The 17,921-nt window shown below is 40.2% G+C and overlaps 1 protein-coding gene across 1 annotated transcript in view; it reads left to right on the forward strand.

The window, feature by feature from the left end:
* LOC133267105 (band 4.1-like protein 4B) overlaps window positions 1-17,921 on the forward strand; it is a 75,138-nt gene that overhangs the window by 47,455 nt on the left and 9,762 nt on the right. Inside the window, exon 8 of the mRNA XM_061449077.1 lies at window positions 16,924-16,992. Coding sequence (XP_061305061.1) covers window positions 16,924-16,992 — 69 coding nt within the window. The remainder of the gene's footprint in view (window positions 1-16,923; window positions 16,993-17,921) is intronic.

Consider the following 17,921-nt stretch of genomic DNA (forward strand, 5'->3'; position numbering starts at 1 on the left):
TGTGTGTGTCATGATGTTTGCTGCCAAAATTCTCCAGTTCACTGGAGAAGAGTTAATTTAAAGCAGTTTTAGACATCCTCCCTTCTGTAACGTTACCGGTTGAGAGTGATTAATAATCACTGACTCAGCTGCATGATCTTCATTGTTCAGTGTCTAATCATTGATGCTTCTTGATGGCTTCGGGTTTTATCCATGTTTTGCTGCTGTTGCCCATGCAGCGGAAGCTTTAATACATGCTGAGAGTTACAGTTAGAGGTGGAGCTCACAAAACAAAATTATAATATAAAAATTGAAGGATTACTGAATGGATTGGATTAATAGAATTCATGCAGGTGTCTATGCAGGAATCAGAGCACTCAAATTTATCCACCCGGTCTGCCTCAAATTGCTACTGTGGTATGTACGAGAAGTAATGGTCACTTAGTCATCAATACTTAGGTTGCCAGCAGGGCAATTATGAGGCAGACGTATTTCAGGAAATAATTTTGCAGGGGAAATAATGTACATTTACTAATGCAGATTGCCTAGAAGGAAAGGTATCTTTTTGTGCTCTGCAATCCTCAAACCATGTGGTTTATGCATACTTCCATTGATTTTTCATGTAAATCCTACAACTAATTGGCTGCCACACATTACTTGTCCTTAAAATCATTATAATTTACGCAGAAGAAAATCCCTGTCTTTTTATACTACTTAATTGTGACTTTGAGCACTGTACCTGAGTTGTATGTAAACAAGATTAAATTCTTTCTGCTTCTGTGTTTCACAAAAGAAGTGGATTTTAGAAAATAATACAGGATTATATATTAAGAATTTTGAGCATCCTTCGTGTGGTTTATTGAAATTAGTTTTATCAGTGTAGTAGGCTTTTTCTGCCACCAGTCTCTTCGGTTTGACCCAATGGATTAGGACAAGAGAAATAAGAATGACCAGGTTTATACACAAAATGGAGCTAATGGACTAAAGTTTATAATGCAAGGTGGATGGCTAGGACTAAATCATGATCACATCTGAAGAGATATCAAAAAACACTGATTTATAGCTGGCTATATACTTGCAAACTACAAGCGTTCTTACTTCCGGATGTATTAAGTGAACAAATTGCTAGAGCTTCACCTGCCATCTATTGGTGAAAAACGGGAAGTAGAAAATTTTTTGCCTTATCAAAACAAGATGCAACGTTTAAGAGGTGTAAATCATCAGCACGATAGTTTAAAAAATTGAATGGTCTTCAATTTAAAACCAGGTATTTTTATTTAGGATGGGTTGAAAACAAATATTTCTATTTCAGTAATAGTATTCCCAGTGTATGCAGTCCTATTCGTTGAAAGTGATCTCACTCCAGTTTTGAGTACAGAATTTGATGCATTAGCACCTACCATTTTGAAAGCAAAGTGAAGGTAACCAGTGTGAACTTCTCACAGTGCAAAACAATTTTTCCAAGGAAGAAAGACAAACATATAAAACTCTAATACCTCCATAACCAGTCCTTTTGGCACTGAATTCTAAACAAAAGCAGCTATAATGTAATTCAAGACTAATATTTGATAAGAGTATTAGATAGCCTGTATCTACCATCTAGCTGGCTGAAAGTATAGATCAAGTATCTCTGCATGCCCTAGAGGTCTTTAAAACCTCTCAGTCAGAGACAAATTTATAAATGCTTTATTTATGGTGAACAACATACAGAAGATAAAAGAGGTCTTCTCAAGAAATTTATGAAAGCTGTGTGATATATTTCAGGTTTAGAAGGTTTTTCCTTTTACATCTTTGTAACACACAAAAGAAATCCCAAACATTTCTTAATACAAGATGAATTGGAAGCAATAACTCTGACCTGGATTCAAAGGAGTGTTCAAAAATGCCATTTTCCAAGCCAGCTTCTCAATTAGCAGTATTAGCACATTCAAGCTTACATGCAATGGCCAATTATGAGCAAAAGAATCTGCGCAAGAGAATTAGTTTGTCAGTTATATGTATGGATAAGAACCAAAAGCAGTAGGCAACAGGGGAAATGTATATTTATTCCCAGATTCAAATTCATGCCCTTTAACTCCACATTAAGCTAAGAAAAAGCAAAGAACAGCAATTGCTAAAGCAAGCAACTTTAATATAAAAAAACCCTGTAGCAACAGGCAATAAATCTAGTTCCATATGAACTCAAGGAGTGCTCTGAACTTACTGATATTGAAAAGGACCGTTTTTTCTACTGCAAGAAAAGGGCATCAACTAGATAAGAGCACAGTTCAAAGGGGTGCACTCTAATGCCCGGTCAAATTGAGTACGAGACGTGACTGAGGGTTTGCAGAAAGTCCTCAGTGGTGCATGCAGAGCAAGGCTCCTCGGAGCACCCAGCCTGAACCAAGGAAATGCAAATTACCTGAGCATCATTTAGGTTATATAAAGCATGCTAATAACTAGAGAAGGGACTTAGTGCATTTAAAACCAATCATGGCACTTGGCCAGCCAGCATAATGGGTGAATATGTTTTGGATTGTTTTTTCACACTCCCCAATAGCTGCTGCTTATAGTCTATGCACATAAAGCATTATAAATAGGACTTGCAACTAAAAGCATTATAAATAGGACTTGCAACTAACATGTAGCTCTGCATGTTCAGGCACAGGGCTTTATTGGTGGGTGGCAGTCTCATAAGCAGTCTATTGAGTTACTAATACACAAGATAACCAAGAGTCCAGCTGAGAGACTGCCTCTTGGATCTGAGTTTAGCATTCATTAAAAAATGTAAAACTCTGACTGCTGCTCAACTGTTTGGTGATTTGCTCCCATTCATCTATTATAGAAAGACACACAGAGTCAGTGAAGAAACAGAATGAGAGAATGCTAAAAGATTAACTGTTTCTACATCTAGATTTAATTTTTATTTTGCCTCTACTATAAGTAATTTAAATTCATTGGCTTAATGATTTTTTTTTCCCCTGTTATCTGTCTGTTGAGCAGAACAGCTTATGCGTTCTGTAAATGTATGACAGACAATTCAACACTTCCCTGTTTCTTTAACTAATTACAAGTGAATTCAGCAAGAAATGAAAAGATCTACAAAGTGAAATCCATTGCTGACTTTATACCGGTGGGCACCATGATAAACTGGATACAATGTGTACATGAACAAGAAAAGGTACCAAAAAGAGGGAAGGTGTTAAATGGAAAAAAAAGTGCAGGGAAAACTGCAGTGTGCCTACTTTGTGTGTTCTAATTCACTGGTATTAAATAATGAATGGCCCACTGGGTAGCTTTTTATAGAACTGGGCATGCAGGTAAGGGTGGAATGTCATAAGGTAGTTTGGATGAAGAGGGTGTAAGTTTTTCTCTGAGAGGTGATAAATTCTGCCACATACAATTATTTTTAGTCTGTCACCTCTGTACATTGTAAGATGATGTCTCAACTGTCCCCCGGCATTCCATGTGCCTGCCCCATGCCTGAAGAAATGATAAGTAAATGGATATCCTTAAATCTGTTTTTTGCCAGATCAAGAAATCAGAACTGGTCCTGGAGCTTAAAACTTTGGCTGGACTCCATCGCAGGCCTACCCCATGGTGGGAGCTCATTTGAGAAGGCATTTGCAGCAGAAAACTGGTGGGTCTTTTACCACCTGTGTGCCTGCAGGGAGATACAGTCAGGAAAATAGCTTAGATAACCACTAGTGCTCCTTGACTGAAGTCTGTGGTATTATTGCATAGTGGCAGGATGTTTGCTGTTCCTCTACAATGGGTTGTTTGGTGGCCATTTACAGATTGGCCTGTGAAGCTGGACAACTGAGGTTCTGGTGTCACAGCTGTACATATGGGTCTTTCTGTAGATGGGTTGCTGGATGGTTTCATTTTTCCCAGCTTTCTTAGTGAGGCTGTGACAGGAGCTGGATCACTGATTCAGCTGAACACTAACCCCACAAACAAAATTATTTACCTATAGGTTCTCCTTAGGACTGTAGAAATGATAAAGTACATTTGCAAGCAGTGTAGTTTCTGGAGTAGTACTCCAAATAAGATTACTGTGGCTGTTGAAGTAACTTTAAGATGAAGTTTGATCCCTATGAGAGGGAGTCTAGGATGTGCTTGACTGCAATAACAGTGACTGGCAGGCAAGATCTTAGGGGGGCTGCTCCCTTACTAATGATGCAGAGCATCTGAAACTGACAAATACCATAGACAGGGCAGCGCAAGACTGTGGGCTTCTCTTTTAGTGTAATTAGTGCAATAATCATTTTTAGCTTTTCTAAGTGCCTCTGAAGTGATATAGATTGCCACCACTTCAGCAGTGGTTGGGAAAATCAGAAACTTGAGAATCATAAACATTACTGCACCTTAAAAAATATAAAGTAAGAAAATGCTATGTTCAATCTCTTTCTCCTGCCTCCTTCCTCATCAAAAACCTGTTCATTCCATGACAGTAGCGGCTTTCTCCTTTGCTTAAAATCAACATCAAGGTAAGAGAAGGAGATCAAGTAAATGCAAACAGGCAGATTTTAAACTGGCTGACATCTACCTCCTGCTTCAAGCTGAGAAGGCAAATCTTTAGCAAATCATTTAGGACCTGCTCATTGTTATAAATCAGGTCTGATATGTTCAATCATACTTTTGCTCAGTATCTTTTTATTTTATTTCATTTCAGATTATTGTTTTATCTTTCAAGTGAATGTGTTTCATGTCCTTAGCAGTAGTAAGCAGGTGTAACGTTGCCAAGGAAGAATAAAAGTGAGCAATAGATACATGGAGCTTTTCAGGCAGTGCATCAACTTTTGCATGTACTGGCTAACTCTTCTTTTCCACTCTGCAGTAATTCGAGCAACAGAAAAAATGTTCCGCTTCTGTGCAAAAGCCTACTTCAAACTAGGTATATCGTTTTATGTTTGCTCTCAATGAGACAAGTATTGTGATGAAGCTATTATGGCTCAGAGTCTTCTGATGAAGGCCTATTAATCACTTTTCCTTTGGCCTGAGAAGTATATAATTTCTTTTGTCTCAGCAGCTGTGAAGTTCATAATCTCTCTTCCTCAGTGTGATTACTGACAATTGCATTTAGACTTCAGTGAGTAACTATTGTGTGTTTGTTTTCGTTCCTATCCACTAATGAATTGATATATGTGTAATTCTAATTCACATTGTTCCAATGTGATAGCAAGTGTGATGCTAACTGGTTGGGCTGTTCTGTGGAATTTCAATTGAATGCCTCCAAGCTCCAACAGAAAATGGAAACATCTGCTTTCTGAGCTGTTTTTTGGCTGGTTGGGTGACTCAACTTGTAAAACTAGCAAAAAGAGCAAGTAAATTTTCTTTTTATTTGTCACTCAATTAAATTGAACTGATAGGAAATACTTTTTTTTTTTTTCATCTTCTTTGATCAAAGTAAAAGCTGTTTGTCTACATTTTCTTTCAAAAGCCTATATTTTGGAAAACATCCCGAACCAAATGTCAGGGAATACTGAGAAGGGTAGAGAGAAGGATCAAGGCAGTTGAAGTGTTTTCATTTCAGCAGTTGTGAAGTGCTTCAGTTTCAAGCAATGCTTGTTAATTAATATCAATGAACTCATGTTTCCAACCAAAACTTCTTTTCTAAATTAGGCACTAAAAACTCCTCTGACAAAATGATGAGTGAAACCATTTAGAATATATATATTCTAATATGTATTCTATATATGTATTCTATATATTAGAATATACATATATTGAGAAAATTGAATCAGCACAGATTCTTTTCCAACACTTTCAGTTTGAATAAATAGGCATTTTCTGATGAGAATTCCCAAGTAGTTCCAGTAGCAGTGTCTTCTGATGAACCACAAGTGGTACATAAGTGACCAGAGATTTTCTCTAGTGGCCTATCTACTGATTTGTCCTCTTCTTTTTACTGTTATCCACAACAGTGTAAAAATCCCCTAATGAAACATAACACCTATTCATTTGTTGTAGTCTGTCTCCTAGCAAGCAGAAACAAACCAGAGACCCCATCATCAGCTTGTGAGATTTACATCAGGACAGATCTTTTGTTTTGACTTTGCACAGAGCCTAGTACAAGTTTCGTAACTGAGAGGAATGGCAGTAGTAGAAATGATCAGTAAGTTGAACTGATAAATTTACATAAATCTCAGCATGTCTATGGTAATTCCATAGTCTCTGTGCCATGTCCCAGATATTGTAGATCATAGAGGAAAATTGTAATTTAACTGTGGAAGGAAGAATACAGGAGTCGTTTAGTTCAAGATAACAAACTGTCATGATAATTGGATTGAAAACCACTGAACTTGGTAGAAACTGTCTTCTTCTATTCATTACCCCTTGTATCACCCTCTGGAAACAAAATCCTAAACTGTATTGGGCTGAGGAAGAAAATTTCTACATAGGTAGATGTCCTATACACCCAGTTTAAAATCAGATTACTAGAAAACGGTCCTTGTGTACTCCTTAGAGGTATTTCTTGGAACTTGTCCACAGAACTGTGGAATAACCTTGGATTTATGGCTTGTTTTATGGCTTGGCATCCATCTCATGCTCAGTAACCCAAGACCAAATCCCCACACTGTCTAGGAGGAACATCCAGTGAGGTCATGAAGTGAACCTCTACAAAACTCTTTCAGCAAGTTTTAATGTCATTTATTGATCCCCTGCCAAAATGTTGGGTAGAGTCTTGCAAGTGCTCTGAAACATCACCTAACCACTTCTGGCAAAGTGAGAGATTTACCAGAATGGATTTTGATGAAGGAGCTACCCATGCCATCTGGCACACACACCAGGCCATGTGGACATGCTCTGCTGAGAACCCTGTTGGCAGTGCTGGAGAAGGGAAATGTGTGCCAAGCACAGTGGGCTCTTACCACCTGAATTTGTGCACAATTTGGCACTCATCTCATGCTACAACTAACTAGAGCAAGGTAGTCAAGATCAATAACCGTGAAGCTCAAGTGCACATATCCAGATAAAGTCCATGTGTTTGCATCAGTGGCTGAACTGGCCAGCCTTCAGACAAAGCTTGTTCTCTTCAGAGTGTCTGTGGTCAGCAGAGCCCACATTTGTGTGTGCCTCCAAAGTGATTTTCTCCTTCAGATCTCTCCTGTCTTGCTGCTAGTGGTTTGGGAAAAAGGTTGAAGAAACTGTGCTTTCTCCTTTCTTCCTCACCAACAGCAGGGGCACTGAGGCAGTGCGGGTAAAGGGCTTTCTTCACATCTACAGCATGTCTGAAGTGGGCATATTCCTGCATCAAGAACAGATAGTTCCCAAGCTGATACAGAGCATGCTCGAAAAGCAGCAGGCACAGGATTATAACCAACCAAATAAAAAACCCCAACAAACCAAAACCCAACAATAAATCAGAATGATGCTCCCCTCACGCCCAAAACAGAGTATCCTAGGTCTTAGCTTTCATCTATCCCAGGGCTCTTAGGGAGAAAGTTAAAAGTAACCACTGTAAGCCCCCTCATTGTTCCCCAGTAATGAAGTTGACAGTTTCTGCTCCTCTTACATTTTAGAAACACTTCAGTGTTTTTCTGAATTGATTGAGTTAACCATAATCTTCCCAGGGACCATAACATTGATGGAGATTGCCAGACAACAGCATGTTTTGGCCTCCTCCATCAGGACACGGTGCTGGGAAGGGGCCTTGGAGGCAGCAGTGCTGGAAATGTGCCTTGCAGGAAATCCCCAGCTCCCAGTTTGGCTTCCCTGTGAGCCTCTGCTGGGATGGGCAGGAAGATACTGAGCAGGGACCAGCATCTGCCCGTGACATTTCATTCACAGGGTATTTTTTGCCCTGAAGAAATGCCACAAGCAGACCTCCAGGGAGAGGACTGTCACCGTTTGGCCTTTCTCCCATTTCCCTTTTCTTTTCCTGTTCACTGCAGCATTATAATCTTCTTCAGTCGCTTTCACAGAGATGTTTGTAATAATGGATCCCCTGGATCCTCTCCCCAATAAACAAATTATGGGGAAGCAGAGTTCTGCTCAAAGGATAGAGCAGCCTTCTGGCATTGAAACTGCTGTCATTCCTGGGCCAAGCAGAAGAGTTCTGTACTTTTCTTCTCAGTCCAAAGGAGAAATTTCTGCTGTAATTAAGAATGGGTGAGAGTGAGCTATGTGCTAATAGCCCTAATCAATTGGGATTATCCCTTGGCTGGGACTAATCTCCTTAGCTATGGAACATGCCTGAGTGTAGTGTAGTGTCTCTGAATGGGAGACTGGCTCTTAAAGTAGCATCCCAATTTATTCTTGAAAAGATGGAAACAAGATGAGAAAAGGAACAAAGGAACAATATATTTACTTTGACAGTGGATTGCTTTAATGAGGGACTCAACAGACGCAGAGGCATTTGATGTGTTTCATGGCATCGAATTTGCAAAGTATTACAATGTAGGTATCTGTAATCTGTAAATGTATATGTCTAATGAGCTCTTGTGTTTGAACACAACAAGATAAAATTACAGTGAAAACAGAATCTTCGTGTTTTTCCAATGCTTGGTGGCTGGTAATATGAATGATTCCATAGCCAAGGGTGTGAGGTTATGAATAAATAGGGTTTTATATGTAACAATCACAAAAGATTTATAGATATGGAATTGGATTTCCTCATGCATGAATCTTAAACCATGGAAAACATCGCTCTTTATAGACTTTCAGCTTCTATTCGAGTTGGTCTTATTTACAGGATAAGGTGGGTTTGCATACACTACATTTAAGGAAGCAGTGTTATGTTTCCACAAGGCATGTTGGAAAGGGTGACATATTATGCTAGGAAAGGATTATTGTTGTACAGAAGCTTAAGTCAGAGCAGACTTTAAGAATAGTGAGCCTGGCAAACTGCAGCACAGTGCAGCAGTCAGCGCTCCTATGTCTGTTTGAGGAGATACTAATCCATGAGAGGTCACCAAAATTTGAGGTAAATGCATCGTTAAAGGCTGCAGTAATCACTAGGACAAGTCACATGCTGAAGTTGAAAATATGCTCAAGTGCCCTTCTGGACAGATATAAAAGTAGAGCACCAGTCTGTAATTTTAACACTTTTCCTGTAGCTCCACTGACTTTAATCTTCCTGTGCTATTCTTTTCCTTTAGAATAACGAACTGTATAAACTCCTGGGGATTTTAGCAGAGTTCAATAGACCAGAAAAATAGGACAAAAAAATAATGCAAAGTATTCCTTACTATCCTGACATTCAAGGAGACAGTGATTGGTTGAGTTTCTGGACACTTAAGGACTCTCAGCCAGCTTTTGCTCCTATACAAGTAAAGACTGAAAGCCAAATTATTTGTGTGGAACAAGGGTCAGGCAGTGTGCTGTTTGTGTCAATCTATCATAACCGTTCAACAGAGGAATGTGATTCTGATACTTTTGAGAAAGTGCAGGTATGTCCCGTGGTTATTAGTCAGCCTTTGATGAAATGTCCCTGGGTTTGAATTCTCTGTGTTAATAAGGCATGGAGGTAATGGATGATGAGCTGTCAGTGTCTACACTTAGAAATAATCAGGCGTGGCTAGTGGTGAGTTTCCATCTGGTAAAGAGTGCATGGACAGTCTGCTAGCTGGCAGTGGAATCAGGAAATACATGGCTTACCTGGGGCACTCTCAACTGGCAGAAATCACAATATTAATTTCCTCCTCTTCATGTTATCCATCTTTAGTGACTTTCTCCTATGACAACAGCCTCCATCTGCAGAAGATGCCGCTTGATTTTGTTGTCTGTGCATTGTGATCTAGGCACCTGGCACTGGATCATCACGGATTTAATTGGTAAAGACCAAGGGGCAAAACTGGTAACTTTGTATTAGCTGTCCCAGCAATGCAACTAACTTACTCTGCAGCAGTGTTGGAGAGCTGCCATATCCAGCCAGCCTGCCTACTGCTTTTCATTTGCTACATTTCGGTGTTTTAAGCAAAGGCGAGCAAATTCTACAACCTTCAGTCTGCTCCTTAGCCAATACATCAAGACTGTGACATCATTTTGCCTTGCCACATTTTCCTCAGGGGATGGTGGACTGACAGCTGGACTGACAGCTCATGCAGAGATTGTGGTGAGCCCATTTGCTCACCTTCACAGCATCAGCAAGAGTACTGAATATCCTGAGGACTGTGAGAACATGGACACTGCCTTGCTTTTGTCGCATCTGAATTGTTCTTATCCTGTATTATTTTGAAGAATGTCTTCTCAAAAACAGTTCAAGGCAAAGCTACATGGTAAAAATGACCCAGAACATGTATTCCTTTCCCATGTGTCGCAGAGATGCTGGGCTGACTAATAACATTACTACTGTCATCATCTGTCCCTTCCCAATACCTCTGAAATCACTTTGCAAGCGACCCATAATTACAGCCCTTAGATTGAAGACCAACAGAATACTCAGTCTTTAAAGGCAGCACAAGAGGGATACTAGCACCAACGTGATTTGCGGGGCTGCCTTTGTAAGTTAGTACAAAAGTTGGCATGAAGATTCAGGATTTTATCCATGGCACCTTAACTATTGTGGTTTAGGTAGACCTGCTTGTAAATAACATATAGCTTATATGGTAGCAATAAACTACTACACATTAAGTATATATGAAATGCTATAGCTGCAGCAAAACCAAGCTTTAGCAGAAGTTGAACCTTGTAAATCACTCCTACGAACTTCCTTCAGCATCTGTTCGGGAGCCAGAAGTCACTGGAGCACAGCCAAGGAGCCAGGCAGCCACCCCCTGGCAGTGCCTCTATGTTAGGAAGGGTTGAGCAAAGTCACTCTTAAGAGGGAGGAAAGTATCTGATGGAGAGGAAACTATTAGCCCTGTTGTGCAAGCACTCAGTAAGACATCAAGAATGTGGTTCATGCTGCTGGGGCATGTTCTAGGACAGTGGACTCAGCCTGCAGCAAGGTCTAGAGAAGGGCTGCCGACATGTCAGTGAGCAGAGGAATGGCAAGTTCACCATTTGAGAGGACCCCAAGAGAACTTGGCTCAGCAAGGATACCATAGGATGCACGACTTTCAAGGTGGAGTTCTCTCAGTTTTCCAAAAGGAATTAAGTGGTACCTGTGGGGAGGTGGACTCAGTCCTGCAGGTCTGTGGAATCTTGAACCAAGCAGATAAATCTGATGAGTAAAACAGATGGATTCACTTACATTGGTTCTTATGTGTCAGTGAATGTTGTTCACAGAATGTCCTTGAACTCCAGTCTCTGCCAGATTTTTGCAAGATGAGCAAGGGAGACCCAAAGACCAGATGGAGCTAGGAGAGAGATTTCACAGTATTATCACCCCAGAGGGAGTGACAATAGCAGGGAACATATACATCTCCCTGGCTTAGTGACTTGTACGGAAACCCATCCTCTTCAGAAACCTCACGTTTGGTGCCTTAAGGTATTTTTACTAGTACATTCTGCAAAACTGCTCCTCCTTAATGTGTGTAAATGAAATCTGTTTGCTGACACTGGCACCTCGATGTCATTTCAACAAGTGGAAAAAATCCTGCATCCGATGAGAGGAAGATGGCCTGTAATACAACGTGTATGGGATTCACACCAAGCAGGGTTCATCAAGGTATTTAGTTCACACAGCCTTGTCCAAGACTGATTAGCCAATGGTACTGCTGATTTATGTTTCTATCCTGTTGCAGGTTTATTGGGCTGCAGTGGTTTGGTCTGATTTTTGCCCTCTCCAAGCAGGCAATGACTATGCCTGCCTACCTATCACACTGGTTTTGTTACCACTTGCAAATGGAGTGAACTGAGGTTGACATTACCTGAGTGATCGATCATTGAAGCTGAGAACTACTCCCACTCAAAAGAACTTGTTTGGGAGTATTACCTGGTGAAAAATACCAGAAACTATTTGATTTTACATCTTCCACCTCATTATTCACCTCAGCCGCTGAAATGGTATGATAGCAGACGAGGAGCTTTACTGGACAATTGCAGAGTCCAGAATCGTATCACTGGCTTTGGAAACCAGGTCTAATGGTTAACTGGTGTTTTTAAAGTCACATCACGTCAGGCCTGAGAAATGCTAACTCAATGTACTCCAGAAGTTTGGGCTGCTGATCTTTCCTAACTTGATGAGTAGAAACAAGTCTCTGTGCTGTATGGATGTGCTGGTATTCGACTTACGTATTTTGAAATAAAGCACCACACAATATTCCTTTGTCTACATGTGTATACTGAGGGCTGTGTTTATGACACCACTTCAGGTGTCAGCATCTGCTGTGATGCACAGGAGTATAGTGAAGCATTTGGCCTACGCTTTGTCTTCCATCTGGCCAGTATACAAAGTTACAGTGCAAACCCACTGAGATTACACATTTTCTGCATCACGTTGTAAAGGCCTCCAGTGCAGGGGATGGGAGTGAAGGAAGTGTTGACAGCTGAAAAAGTTACTGGACATTTGTAGAAGGAAAGAAAGTTATTGCAGAGCAGTCAATATACTGACTGCCTCAAAAGTCAGAGAACAAAATACCCAAAATACCCAAAAGTGATATTTTTTTTTTTGTCACAGAAGGACACTTATAATATTCCCTTCTGATAGAAATACCAAAAATAGCTATTTTTTTTATCATTTAACTTGATAAAAGTACTCTGTCTCCATCCACTTGTGCTTGTATTTATGAGAAAGTTACAGGGTATTTTTCTCCTAACCCATCTAAAAGGCGTTTCAGGAAAATACAGTTGTTTTTAGTGAGATTTTAAATTCTGTCCAGAAGAACTCTTTGCAGAAATGCAAATAAAATAAGAAGGTTCTTGTCCTGTTGTCCCTTTTCTTCCTTTACCCTCCTTCATCCTTCTTTGCAGTAGAAATCTAATGGAAAATTAGTGCTGTTAACTCTTCTGGTTATGGCAAAGATGCCTCCAGAATATGTCAATTCCACAGACGTGATAATGCAACAAGAATCTTCCAGTACTAGCAGAAAATGATCCACAGAGGAATAAAATTCAGCCCATTTTCCCACAAAATCAATGTGACTGTAATATTGACTGGTTTTTGGCTTTTTCTCCTGACAGATTACTCAAGTGCTGGACTTTTCCTGAGACTGTGCTGGTCCTTTTTGTATTATTCTTTTCTTTTTTTTCTTTCTTTTTGTTAAGGGTCAACTGTTCATTTAAGCTGAATAAATTCTCCACTTGCCAAGCTAAATATTACAGACAAGGAGATACTTGTCCAAAGTAGCTCTTTATGGTAATGCACCCTGACCTTTCAAGCAAGGGGCATTTGAGGTTGTGAAACAAGCCCTCAGTATGCGAGATGCCACTGGAGCATAGAACGCATTCACTCTTCATGCCATACCCCTTTGACGTGGCAGTTACTTAAGATGGGACCTGCCTTAACAGTTGTTTTATGGTTGTGACTTTGGCTGCAAGACTGTTTTAGCCGTGCAGAGAGAGTAGGCGTGCTTGAAATCAAGTGTTAGAAGTCTGTTTATGCTGTTACTGAGAGCACAACCCTGACCTCTTGTTGCTGATGATATTTCTGTAGCCTCTGTGACACCAGTTAGTACCATTTGCTCCTGTGGAAGAGCCTGATTGTGCCAGAACATGCTCATCTAAGCAGCTCTACAACATGGACACAATTGCTGCACCCACCTGCCACCACAGTAATTTCTGTGCTCAGCTTTAAATTTCAAAGTTGTTATTTCTCTCGTCTTATACTGAAGTAGACAGAATAACTAAGCAACAATCCACGCACTAGCAGCTAGTGTGTGTTGCTAGTCTGAGCAGCTACAATTCAGCTTCATGAGACTGTCTTGCACATAGAGATGCAGACCTCCTCTTCCCTCTTCCTTTTCCCCTCGTATTTGCAATCCCAGGCAAAGTCCAGAAGCTGCTGAAGGTCTCCAGAACTGAAGGACCTAAGGGTTTGTGGGAGGTGGTGGTGATGGCTCTACTCTTCTTTTCTCTGTCCCCAGGTGGCATCTTTCAACAGATGCTGCAGCAGCATGGAGAAAAAGGCACCCAGGAGAAGTTTAGGGTCTGCTTCTGCCACGTGAGTCAGGAGATGTTTGAGGGTCTGGTCTGTCTTCCTCCTAAGGGCAGGGAGAGTGGCTATATACTGTGTGGGGAATGCATAACATTTAGGTCTTTGTCTCTGGTTCTGGTCAGGGAGTTCTTTTGCTTTCCCAGCTACTCTGAGAGTTTTGAGTCCATGCAATAGACTCAACCCCAAGATAAGGGTCAGGAAGAGACTCACACATGATGCTGCTTTTCTTGTGGAATGGGAATCACAGGGTTATCTTCCTCATCTCAGGTGCTGGCAACTGCTGCTGTTGTCAGCACACTGCTGGCCATGGTGGACGTGTAGGACAGCCAGGACAAATTGCATTCCTGGGTGAAAAGACTGTTCAAATTTCCAAATGCAGTGCCACAAAACCCCGTTGCTTAACTGGTGTTTTCCACATGACTGTCTCCCCATCCTGCGTATCCTTAGTTCTCAAATTCTCCTGAAAGTGTTCTCGAATATACAGATTTTTTCTGCTGTTGCATGGATGAGGATCTTGTACCTGCTTCCTCCTGAAAAGAGCCAAGTCATCAATAGGTAAGAATTTCTTGCCAGTGCTGTGGAGACAGCAGTGTTGTCCCTCTGCTTTGCCTGTGGGAGCTGGCAGCAGCACTCATATTAAGATGCTGGCCAAACCAATAAACTCCGTTGTGCCATTTGAGTAACAATGGTCTCTTCTCAGAGGGAAAAAGAGATGAGAAGAAGAAAAAGCAAATCCTGGGGGCTAAGCAGGATAGTTTCTGTTTGTCACTCTTAAGTTGAACACAAGCATGGTTTTTTCCCCTCTGTTCCTTAATTTCTGTTTTCAGTTTCTTTAAAATGATGGAAATTGGTGGGTTTAGAACCTCGAGAGCCTTTCATTTGTCAAGATTGTCTTTTCGTCAAGATTGTCTTTTTTTCCCAAGATTAACTAAGCACAGCTCCCCGAGAGAGGAAATCATGCTGATAACCAAGCCAGATTGACCATTTTTGCTGTTCTGATGTGTAGGCTGGCCTCAGGAACATCCACAGATTGCAGCACTGACTCTGCAAGAGAGTATTCTGCATGGCTGTATGCCTCAACCTGTAATCAGGGCTGACTCTTCTTATGTGCCACTTGTCCCAAATCCCCAAGGGCTCTTGAATATTGTTCTGTGTCCTTTTTTACTCTATTCAGTAACTGAGCTTCATTTCTTTAATGAGACCAACCTGCAAATTAGAGAGAGTTTGGCTGTAGAATATCAAACTCATACTTCATATGAACAACCAGCTTCCCATCCCTGTTTGCCTTTTGGCCCAAACATTGTGTTCATAATGGAGTGCACTTGTATTTTGTACTGTAACACATTTTATACCCTTTATAACCTGAGAATGACAACCTGGGCTCGTGGTATTTGTTATCTCTCAAGAGTGAGACATGCTGCAGCTGTCCATGTTTTATTTTGACAGACTTGGCTATGGGTATAAAGAAACATAACAAACTTACTAGAAGCTATTGCTTCAATCCAATGAGTAGGTTCAATCAGCAATGTAATATGCATATACTTTGCTAACAGGCATAAGACTTTTATAAGACTATAAAAGGAGTGCGAGATTGATATGTTTGCATAGAAAGTTGCAATTTCAAAGAATTTCTCCCTTGCACAGTTGTTCATTTATGCCTGTGTAATTGACTTATAAACACCCTTATTTTGTTAAAAAGGTATTTACATGCTTAACTGTTTGCTCGCTATCCATACTCCTTGTGTGTAAAAAGCCTGACCATGCCAAGATTAATTCCACATGTTTGCAGAAGTGGGCCCACAGATGGCTGCTAATTTCCCTTGGCATCCTTATAAACCAATATGTTTCTGTTATTTTATTTCCAAAATAAACACTATGCATTTACTTTATTATATTTGACATCATAATTTCAGGTTTTGCTTTGGACTACGAGGCTCAGGGCTCTCAGGGTAGCTTTTCTTGTTATTAAGCAACAGTTACATAGTTGTAGTTAGTGGATTATGTTTGAATACATGCTTAACAAACAAATGCACAGCAGTTTCTATAATAAAGTGGAAAACACGCCTTTGTAATATGTGTTTTTCCAAATAGAAAGCATAAAGTGTAGTTCAAAAATGATTCTTTATTTTTTATTTTGTCCTTTCTTTTACTGAATGAAAAATGCCTGCATTCTAATGAGGAAAATCATGAGAAACAGCATTCACAATGAAGTAGGACAAAGACTGTTGTTGATTTAAATATGTTTTTAATCTCAATTAATGTTTGAAATTATTTTAAGGGCAGAAGTGACTTCCAGCAGGGCCTGGTCCCACCAGTGAGTGTACACTCATGAACTAAGCCCTGGGAGCTCTCAGGCTTCTCAGCATATGGATGTGTTGGTCACTCACTTCTCCATCTCCAGGCACTTTTCCTAAGGTCAAGCCTTTATCCACAGCCCTCCTGTTAACACGAGGCCTCATAGCTGCCTGAAACAAGCAGTTGTCCCCAGTGCTTTTTGTATGTATGGTGTTATTTCACTCCCACCTTATGTGATCGTTTGCCTTCATCTGTGTACCTGAAAATCTGGAAGTCTAAAATCTGTAAAGGACAAGTTCTTTAGGCAGAGTTCCTACACTGCAGAATTTGCTCCTGTGCAAAATGTAGGGCTGGCTGAAGGAAGCAGGTAATAATCCAATGGCTGTTGACAGATGGAAGATTGGAAGATACATTATATTTGCAGTCAGCTCTGTATTTATGCAACAGATTTAATTACATGGTAGAATTAATTTATCAAGTTTTCATATTTATGCTTTGACTATTCATCATCAGGTTTCTGTATGCATTTTTGGAAGGTCTTTTTCGGTCTGGTCCAATTTCTGCTGAACTGCTCTAATTTGTTGGATATATCATTGTAGTTGCAATGCTTTGCTGCCTTTTTTTTTCTTTTGCTTTTGCTTTTTTATGCTCTGAAAGTAACATCTTTTTCTTTATCTTTTTTAAAGATAAAGACATTCCCTGCTGATACATCTAATCCTTTTTTCGATCCTTTTCCAACAGTACCACAGTTTTCTGTAAGTAGAACGTGCAACTAAAAGACTGTGTATTTAACACAATTCCAATTATTTTTTTAACAGTGTCAGAAAATTATATGTTAAGCAATCCTAAAAAAAAAAAATTAAAAAAAATCCAAGTCGAAATTAGAGTGTGAACCAGTTAAATATTCCCATTATATAACTTGCCTGCATTCAGACATTGCTGCTTACTAGACAGAGGACTAAGAGTTAATGGCCAAGGCTAAACCACTAAAGCGGTTGGTCCCAAAATGTTGTTCAGTCAGGACTGTAGAGGACACCTGTGAAGTTCCACAGCATCTTTTCAAGGAGCAATAAGGGAATGGAAAGATTTAGTCCTCTGTCTAGTGATTGCATGGCTTCCTGCCTGAAACCACCTGCTGTGCCATCACAAAGAGGAGCCTGATTTTCATTGAATTGATATCTGAATTTTAAGGAAGAATTATAGTTAGTGTTGGTGATTACAATGGTATCCTCATATAAACTCCCATGTTTGCTTAATAACTTGAATCAAGTACTGAACTTAATTCCAGTACCTAAAGGGGGGCTACAAGAATGCTGGAGAGGGACTTTTACAAGGACAGGAAGGGATAAGACGAGGGAGAATGTCTTTAAATTGATAGAGAGGAGATTTAGATTAGATATTAGGAAGAAATTCTTTACTGTGAGGGTGGTGAGACACTGGCACAGGTTGCCCAGAGAAGCTGTGGATGCTCCCACCCTGGCAGTGTTCAAGGCCAGGTTGGACAGGACTTTGAGCAACCTAGTCTAGTGCAAGGCGTCCCTGCCAATAGCAAAGGGGTTGAAACTAGATGGTCTTAAAGGCCCTTCTAACCCAAACCTTTCTATGATTCTATAATTCTTGTTAAACTTCCACTGAGGTTGGGATTTAGGCATTTTGATAAAATAAACTATTAACAAAACAATTA

Source organism: Pezoporus flaviventris, unplaced genomic scaffold, assembly GCF_033815535.1.
Source record: "Pezoporus flaviventris isolate CSIRO_AGI_PZ_B2104156 unplaced genomic scaffold, CSIRO_AGI_Pfla_v1 ptg000007l, whole genome shotgun sequence".
In the NCBI taxonomy this organism is placed as follows: domain Eukaryota; kingdom Metazoa; phylum Chordata; class Aves; order Psittaciformes; family Psittacidae; genus Pezoporus; species Pezoporus flaviventris.